We start from the raw sequence: 9,922 nt of genomic DNA on the forward strand, positions 1-9,922 counted from the left end.
TTTTTTACATTTAGTTTGATCTTCGCTTTAATTCTTTAATTAAAGTGTTTCTTTTCTTTTAAATTAAACTCGTCTTTCTGATAATTTATTATATTAACTTTGTCAACTTGGTGACATATGATAAATTAAGATAGATGTTATGTGAGATTAAAGTTTGTCACATTAGCCGAAATTAACATAGCTAATATCGAAAATATGACAAAAGCCAACAAATTTGGTTTAACAAAAACACTACAAGGAGCAATGTAAAAATATTTAAACCTAAAAATCCAAATTGAAACCAAAAAAAAATTAGTGACCAATAGTCAAATAAAAAAAATACAGCATACTTTATATGCATTCACTTGACAAGAAGATTATAATTACATATCCACATCTTAAGAGGTATCTTAATTTCTCAAAATTTCTTAATTTTAATAAATAAATTTAAGTTTATTAAATTATTTAGAAATAAGTTTGTTGATTCATATAGTAAACTTTTAAATAAGTTTTCATGTATTTAAACAACTAAACCAATTTTTATTAAAAAAAACATACATAAAATAAGAAGGTTAAACTTGACAAATAAGTCAAATTAAAATTTGTAAAGTTTAATCCCATTCAATCTATTTATATGCCTTCGGTTTGCCTTTTTTCTCTCATTATGTCACAAATAAAAAAAATAAATAAATAAAAACATTTCTAAGCCTAGTTGGTAATTGGGGTTCATGTGGATCTTCGGGTCAAAGAGTGCAATGGACACTTTGTCCATTTCCTTTTTAATTTTGGAAGATTGTTCGACATGATTTTGATTTTAAACATTCTCAAGTGCTCTCTGTTGTTGCCTGTTAATGTCATTAAAGCGAAAAATATTAAGCACTATCTAAAATTACAAGTAGAGGAAAATCAAACACCTTCCTTACACAAATCTTAGTCTTTTTTAAAAGCCAACAAACTAATGGCAAAATCAGAAATTGTCAGTTTTGATAAATCAGATTTGACACCAAACCTTCTATATTGAGTCTCCTCAAGTAACATAACTCAGAGGAGATATAGGGTGTATTGAATAATTAAGGGAGAAAAAGAGAGGAAAAAGATCATAAATTCGAACTTCTCTGCTAACAAAAACTAACAATTGCCGATAAAAAAAATTAGCATAACTCAAAAGATGTAGTGGTTTAGAAATCCAGTTATACCTTTACAAGTGATAATAGAGACACTCAAACGACGAGAAACGTCAATTATATTATTCGAATGGTAATATGTTACAAGGAAAAGGTGAATACAAGAGTATGCTTGCACACCAAACATTAACAATGATGAACAACCGAAGAAGGTTTCGGCACAGCACATAAATAGTTCATCAAAATTTTCAAGAGTTTTGGATGAGATGGACTCCAAAATCAACAATTTACAAAAGAAAGAAAAAATGCCTGAAGAAAAAACAAGGAGAGGAAGAGGGGAACCAAAGGTAAAATTGATACAGACTAATTAAGTTTCTCCTCAAACCACTTTACAAGCCTCTCCACTCTCCAATGTGAAACTCCTGTACATGTAATTTTTTATATAGTCCTCTTGATGCTTATACTTCAACCATGTTTGGATTTAGCATCAAAAGCCAAAAGAACTAGAAAAATTCTCGGCTTAAAGTTAGTGTTGGTACTTATGTGCTCCAAACATGAGCAGCTTTATTAACGTGACTAGACCATTTGGTTTCCAAAGGTTAGCACCCACTAAAATTAATGACATGGCAGAAGAGAGAAAGATAGCTTCCTTAGTCTGACTCCAATGAATGACTGTCTCCATCAGATGAGAGCTTACTGATTCCCAAATTAGGCAGACTCCGACTCCCTTGCAGGTTATCCTCCTGAGTGTTGTTTCTCACTCTTCCAGCTTTGTTGCGAATGTTAATGCCAACTGGGAAAGGAACCTGAGTTCCTAGCAAAGTTAGTAGCCATTTTGTAGCTTCATCTCTTAATAAAAATAGAGGTTCAAATTTCAAATGGCTGCCTGGATTATATATTATGTTTCAAGCAGGTAAGAATACCTGTAATGTAAGTGATTAATGGATCTTAAAAGAAATTTATACCTGGTCACCGGCATTAGGGCCATCGGTGTTGAAGAGGATAGGCCTGCAGCGCTTATCCTCATTCATCAAGCTTGAATTTTGGAAGTGAGCAATGAGAGCTGCTTTCCCTTGTATACGAGCATATGCTAGTGATGCCACTTTCTCACTGTTGAATTTCTCCCATTTCTTCCCATCGAACACCTGCCAGAATTGCATCATAAGCTTCAGTCTATTAGTACAGGGTATGTGTGTGTGTGTGTGTGAATGTTATGTGATTATAAGTTTAACAGCAATCATTTTGATTGTCATCATCATTTTCCATAGCATACCTGATAGAATGGTATAATCAAGCCAGGATTGATCATGTTGATGAATGCATATCCCACATTGCATTTGTTCTGCAATTAATGTCGATTCCATGTGAATAATTAAACAAAAAGGAGAAAGGAATACTAAAGTAAATTAAATTTCATAGTGGAAATGTTCAATAAAAGGAACACACATTTTCATGCAAGCAAGGATATTTTTCTACAGAAAAAGTTCAGATGAGAACGTTTTTACAAAAAAAGTTGATGCATTTTCTTATTGTTTGATTTGTTCAGGAAAATGACATTCCCGTCCTTGAAGCAATTCATTTTCCCCTCCTTTACTGAGATGCAAAAATAAAATAAAAAAACAAGTATCTTCCTTCTACTGTAGCACAAAACAGAGAAAGTACAATAAATATTTTCTAGAAAGATATTCTCTATACAACAAATGGACCATAAACTCCAAGTATTTTAAAAAGAGAAAAGCACTTGCTCTGAAATCAATTGGCAGATAAACAAAATCATAAGTTCCTCTATGGCGTTCATCAATTGCAGCTAACAGCATCTTGGATGTATACCTGCAAGACAACAAATCAGTCCCAGAAAAAGATGTTTCAAGAAAAAATTATGTAAATGAGGTGTAGAACTGAACATAATTCTTCATTTTCAGAAAAAACTATTTAAGAGAAATGACAGATTTCATATATGCTTAAAACCAACGAAAAGAATCACAAGTTTAATTTTGTGCTCTTATTCACAGCCCTTCACGAATCACCCATCCTAATTCCAACATTGGCAGAGAAGAGGCAAGTAAATTATAGCAATAAAAAAATTATAGATTTATGTAGTATGCTAAAATGATCAGTAACCACCAGCTGAAAGGGAAAATAAAATCAGAAAACAATTTGTGAAATCTAAAGCCCTACTAAAGTTTGTTTGGCTATGATGTCAATATTACATACAATCACTTTCAAGTATAGATATGTTTTTCCACAATCAAACCCTTTTCGTAGGCATCAGAATCTATTTTACTATTTTCAAGAAAAGGCAGGAAATAGAAGCTTGTCTACTGCCAAGTCTAACAAAATAAAAAAAAAAAAAAAATAACAAAGTTAACAAAAACAGCTTCCACCAAAATTTTACAAGGCAAAATCTAAAGAACTTCTTTGATGGCATATGAAAATTGAATTTTCTAAAAGTGATTCTTCCAAAAGAAGTTTCACAGAAAGAATCTCATAAAAGCAGACATTTTAGAGCAAATTCAAATGCAAACTAAGAGACGAAGAGTAAATTTGCTTAAGCTTCTAGTTCTTAAAAGGGTTCCAAGTGTTGGTGCGACTTTTTCCCATATTATCACTGGCTTAACAAATAATCTATCCTAGGCTAACAGGCTTGGCTGAACACTCCAAAATTTCTTGAAAAGTAAAAGCACAACCCAAAATGTACCAAATGAATATACAAATGTTAGCATCGCCGAAAATGAAAATTTAAATACAAAAAGCTAATATTTAATTTAACATATACAATGCTACTTACTTGTTAGGAATGTTCTTTATCATTAGTGTTGTTCGGTTATCTTCTCCCTTCTTTATGCGGTCAATATCAAGTTCATACTGTTTCTTGTCATCCAAGTTTGGCAAACCTTCATTTCTGCGGCTTCTGGTACGTTGTTTGTGAGTCTCAAATGAATTAATCATGTGGTTTCTTCTGGGAAACATTAGGTCCCCTTGGTTATGAAAATGGACTCCAAGATTCTTGGGTAGGACTCTAAGGTCAACACAATTTCCTCCAAAATGTGGAAAGATATTATAAGAAACAAAATCAACACAGTGTGCTGCTGTGTTACCGGAAAATTGCATATTCCCAAGAGATTCCCCTGCATAGGTATGTCTTCTGTCCCAAAAAGGAGCTGAAGGCACATGCTGGCCATTTATGGGTAAAACAGTGGCCATCATATGTGATGGTGACCTAGGAAGTCCATGCAATCTTGGCAGATTAGTGGCTGCACAAACTCCATCAATATACGAAGGTGAATTTGGCCACATCATTCCAGGAGGCTGATAGGAGTTTCCCCATTTGTAATGATGACCAGGAAGAGGACAGCTTCCATTACCAGAGGATTTAAAAACTGAGAAAGGAGCGGAAAATATGATCAATTGAATATTTTTTATATATACCATAAAAAAAAAGGTTGTTTCCTATATATATTGACCCATAGAGTTCAAAGATTTATAGATTCACCAACCATAGGATGAAAAAAAAATTATAGGAAAAAGTTACTATTACACTTGCTAATCTACTGCACTTTTTAACTTACCACATTCATTGAATTCCATGAAGCGCCCATTGGAGTTTACTTGACAGAACTGCATGTTATCTATTCTTTCCTGTGTTTTGAGATTGATGTTTGCTGCCACCTCGGGAGGAATATGATGAACACTGTTAGCTAAACCATCATGAAATTCTGGAAGGGAATGGGGATGAAAAGCTGGAGCAGCTTGACTATCAAAATTCAACTGGCCAGGTGAACCAGATTCAGTAACTTCACATCTGTTGTCAGCTGATTTAACTCTGACTAGTGATGGTAAGGAGTTAGGAACACTTGAAGAGACCCCATGAAAAAAAGCAGTTTCCGGGGATGGTGTGCATATGGCAGGCTCAACACCAAGAACTCTTCCACCATCCAGCTTACCAGATTTAGAAATCCCATGCAAACCTGGTCCAATGTAAAAATATCAGTGAGGGAAAATAATGTTTCTGCTGCTAAATTGATAGTTGATTAACAAATACTCTACCCGGGAAGCTAGTTGGTGACTTTAGAGGAAGGCTGTTTTGATGCAGATAAACATTACTTTCTTTGTGTTGACTATTAATGTTTCTCACGACTATTGTTCTAGAAGGGTGTTCACTGTAAGGCTGTTCTCCAGCAATCGAGGCACTACGCAGCCCTAGTTGACTGTTACAAGCTTCATCAAGGATTTCAGAATTCTTTTGTTCAGAAGATGAACAATTATCATGTCCTAAATCCATCCCTCCAACACTACTGAAAAGGTCTAGTTCATCCGTGTCATCACCAGAGCTGTCTTGGATGATGTGGTCGAGCCCATTAGTGACTCCAGAAAGCAAATCATCATCACTGGGGAGTAGATTTCCAATAATTTGAGCCTCGAGTTCTTCAAGAGAGTCAAAAAGTCTCTCTTCCTCATAGTGGGATGCAACAGTGTCAACTGAATGTCCATATAAAGCATTATTTGCAGATAATCTCACTGCACCAATGGAAGTCATGCAAAGGCATATTAGCTAGCCGTTTTCTTTAGAAACCTCAACATACAACTCAAACCCATTTTAGAATTTAAATTAGTACAATAAAACCTCTATCCACGTAAATGAGATGAACCACACATTAAGAGGCAAAGAAAACTTACATTTCCTGCTAAACAACTCCGACAAAGAACTTGAAAAGAGACTACTTTCATGCTGAGTAGCAACTACATTGACTTTGCTACTATCTGATAAATGGGATAATGATTGTACATTCAAGCTAGTTTTTATTCCTTGATCAAAATCTACACAACACAAAAAAGTCAGAAACTGATTGAATGTGCCATTTGTACCAACAAAGTAGTGCATCAATGTTAAACTCAAAGCACAAGACTAGTGCTCTGATACCATGTTAAACTCAGAGAGAATCAGACCAAAACAGTGCTCTCCTGCGGGAGAATTCTCAAATAAATACAATTTAATTACAAACTAAACTGCCATATATACATTTACAGCAGATTATCCTAATTTAAGAGAATAACAGTTACAAATACCAACAAATGTACTGTCGTATATAATTTACTTTTGCCATTAATTTTGTTGACAATCAATGCATCTCTATGAGTTGCTTTCTGCTCTTTTACAGTTGGCATGAGTTCCAATGTTCTAAGTTCTAACTTCTAAGTACTTTGCATGTAGAACTGTCATAAGTTGTTAGTTTAAGGTATTGATAAACAAATTAACCTAAAAGATTATGTTTTCAGATGCAAGGGTAGAAATGGTTTTTAAATTTCAACACACCTTATCATGCAAAAGTCTTTTTGGGCTTGAAGCAAACAAAGTACAAGAGCACTCAAACATGACAAGTCCAAGCTCTTCTAGTAATGAGTGACCAGATAAATTATTAAAATTGCTTGACCAAGGCAATCTGAGATTCCTAACATAGCAACTTGCAAGTACAAAGCAAGCAAATGACTCCTAAATCCTTAACAACTTATGTAAAAAAATATTATATAAATTAAAAGAAAAGAAAAGAAAAGGTATTTGGCACCAAATAACTCCAAAGGAATGCACTCTAATAGCGCAGTCACGACAACAATAATAATAACGCAATCAAATAGATTAGTAATACTAACCATAGCAATTGGGCATGTTATCTGATTTCCATAAGCTAGCCTGTCTCTGCCAAGAGAAAGTGAAAACAGGAATAAATAGGACTGAAACCGCCAACATTGTTTGAATTTCCAAAATTTTACAAATGCCCCTAATACCGTGCTCAAAATGGAATATATATAAGATGAAACGAGAAGATACCTCCTTAGAAGAACAAATATCTTCAGAAGAATACAACGATGAAGAAAAACTCTTGAAGTCAATTGTCTCAGAAGGCATGATGAATCCCAGAATGCGTAGATATGTATCCCAAAAAACGAAAATCTCCTAACTTTTTATATCTGTTGAGCACAGCATAGCATGACAGTCAATTCAACATTTTACCTCTTCAGCAAGAAAGCTACGAGGAATTATAAACCTCCCAAGTTCAACACACGATGAAAAATATAAAACTTTATAAACTTAAAAACTCTTAATTACCATAGATTATGAAAAACCAATGTCCATTAAACTAATATCATGCAGTACTAAAGTGCGAGTTGTGGTCACAATCAATTTCTGTGTGACATTTACCAATTTCCGTGTAACATGTTATTAACTACTTTTTATAAACTAAATTTTGTGGTTCCTTATCACGTGTAGAGATGACCACATAGTCCAAACATCATGTAATAATTTCTTAGTGCACGTTACAACCCCACATTAACACACAGCATAAATTACAAATCCACCAACATTCTGAACGATCAAGAGGATTTCAAACAACTTACAAATCTTAAAATTCACACCCCCCCCGCTCCCCAAAAAAAAAAAATCACTTGAAGTGTTCGATGTTCTAAAACCAGAAAGTCAAAAATCAAAACTTGAGAACAAAACAGATACGAATTCACGTAAACCCAAAACCCCGTGATGGAAGAGCAAAAAGGGGTGGCAAAAAGAAAGACACTGACCTTAGGGGAATTGGAAGAGGAGACGGAAGTGGAGGGAAGGGGTGAGAATGAGTTAAATAGTAGTATATGGAAAGAGGAGGAAGAGAAGATGTGTGAGAGAGAAAACGAATAAAGTAGGGCATAAGGCAAGGTGGGAATTTGCAAAATGGGAGGATCATCATCTTTGTAATTAATTGTATGCGTTGTTTGTGTGGCGTGCAAGATCCTCCATCCAAATCTTCCCATACCCTATTACCGTTCCCTGCATTGCACGTTACTAGCTCCTCTCAACTTCTCAACTTCCTCACCTTCACTCCTTCTTCTTCTTTGTAAACTTCAACGGAATTTCTGAGGTCTCGCCGGACCTGTGAGTTTTCCGGCGAGAAGGGACGGAGAGATGGTTGTTGTTTTTTTCCGTTTATTCGTTAACGAGACGTCAATGCTGGTTAAAACGAGGTTCCCATTGAAATGACTTTCTTGCCCTTCGTAGAGTGATTGTCTCATTTATCCATCAATATCCGTACAGATGTTTTATCAACTACATTGAGCCAACAATGACATTAACACTTGGAATAGGTGGATGGATTTTTTAAGTGTATTCTAATCGAATTCTTTTATTATCAAGAGTAAAATAACAAGAAAGTCAACAAATATTCTCTAATAAATAAATAATAATATAATATTTAATGTCTTCAATGTTTTTATCATTTTTTTAATAAAAAAATGATTTATTAATTTCTTAAGTAACATTAGTTCATATAAATTAGGTTTTACTAAAAAAATCAATAAATAAACAGGAACCTAAATAGAAAGCTTCTATTATTGCTTCAGTTTTCTTTTTAGTTCACAACTTTTGGAATAAAAAGGTTTTTTTTATTTGCCTATTTAAAAGTCCAAAATAACATTAGTTACTATTTATTTTAGAGGAAAGTTGATAAGAACCGGTGTGGGAAACTCACTTGTAAATAAGAGAAGAGAGATAGCATTGAGAATATTTAATTGACAGAGAAAACGGAAAATGTCACACTCTCACCATCCCAATTGTGTATTTTAATTTATAATATAAAAATAAAAACTTAATTATATTTTTAGTTCCACAAATTTGAAATAAATCCTATTTTTTCAAAAAATAAAATAAAATATTTTAGCCTCTCAAAATTTAAAAATTACGATTTTTGTCTCTCAATACTACTTAGAGATTAAAAACGATTTTTCTAAAATCATTTTAGTCCTTCAAATCTAGTTCTTATGGACTAAAAACATTTTTTTTAATTTAAGGAACTAAAATGTTTTTTAAAAATTTAGAAAATTAAAGCTGGATTTGCCCCCAAATTTCAAGCACTAAAAAATAAATTATTATTGTACTTCGCTTCATCATGTTGTGATTGGGCTTACGAATTTTCTTTTTATCAAATGGACTAAGCGTCGAATCTGATTTAAGGAATAAAAACGTATTGAAAGCGCATTGTTATTCTTACCTCCTTGCCTTCTCTTCGCACCCCATGTTTTGTTTGCAAATTTTGGATTTTGAAATATCTGAGGGAAACATGTTTTTGTTGTATAAAATACATTACACAATAAAAACAACATGTTTCTGTTAGAAAAATATACAATGAAATTAAGTTTTTATTAAAAAAATATACAATGAAATCATGTTTTTTTTTATACCATGGTGGTGCAAAGTTAATACACAACGAAATAATAGACCAAATTGAAATCAATAACAGAATCCATAATATGTAATAAAAATCATACCATTACATCAATCATCATAGTTCTAAATTAGTCTTACAATAAGTAACACATGTACTATGAATAAAGTAAATATAAATGAGGAGATGATTACATTGAGTCTTTAGTCATATCTACTACATATTCATCTCCTTTAGTTTGAAATAAAAAATTGAAATGCTGTATGCAGTTCAAGTATGGTATTAGTCGTGAGTGAACTTTTTTACTGTTTTATTTATGTCATTGTGGTGAATAGTAGGTAAGGGACACCCATACTCTAAATTAACCAATAAGAAACACCCAAGTAAAGTTAATGAACAAATTGATCTTACAATGGTAAATAACAGAATAATTGAAAAATGTTTACTTGCACAAAATGACAATTGTTAACATGTTCAATAGCAATAAGTTATTGAAATGATGGGGGTTGACTCTTGAGTGGAAAAAATGTCCAGGTTTGCATCTTGGACAAGTGAACCAACACCACATTATCACGACTTAGTATTGTGTCATTGTTAACCTCCGAAGAGGAG

At 33.2% G+C, this 9,922-nt stretch overlaps 1 protein-coding gene across 1 annotated transcript; it reads right to left on the reverse strand.

Annotated features, from left to right (window-relative positions):
- Positions 1 to 1,193: 1,193 nt before the first annotated feature.
- LOC114422811 (protein MEI2-like 4) lies at positions 1,194 to 8,109 on the reverse strand. Its single transcript, XM_028389347.1, has 11 exons — positions 7,680 to 8,109; positions 6,931 to 7,070; positions 6,753 to 6,798; positions 5,781 to 5,921; positions 5,151 to 5,621; positions 4,673 to 5,071; positions 3,892 to 4,483; positions 2,849 to 2,933; positions 2,377 to 2,445; positions 2,069 to 2,248; positions 1,194 to 1,909 (listed from the first exon to the last, which is right to left on the reverse strand). The coding sequence occupies exons 2-11, from the start codon at positions 7,006 to 7,008 to the stop codon at positions 1,754 to 1,756; spliced, it is 2,217 nt and encodes a 738-aa protein (XP_028245148.1). The 5' UTR covers positions 7,009 to 7,070; positions 7,680 to 8,109; the 3' UTR covers positions 1,194 to 1,753.
- Positions 8,110 to 9,922: the final 1,813 nt, after the last annotated feature.

The sequence above is a fragment of the Glycine soja genome, chromosome 8 (assembly GCF_004193775.1).
Source record: "Glycine soja cultivar W05 chromosome 8, ASM419377v2, whole genome shotgun sequence".
In the NCBI taxonomy this organism is placed as follows: Eukaryota; Viridiplantae; Streptophyta; class Magnoliopsida; order Fabales; family Fabaceae; genus Glycine; species Glycine soja.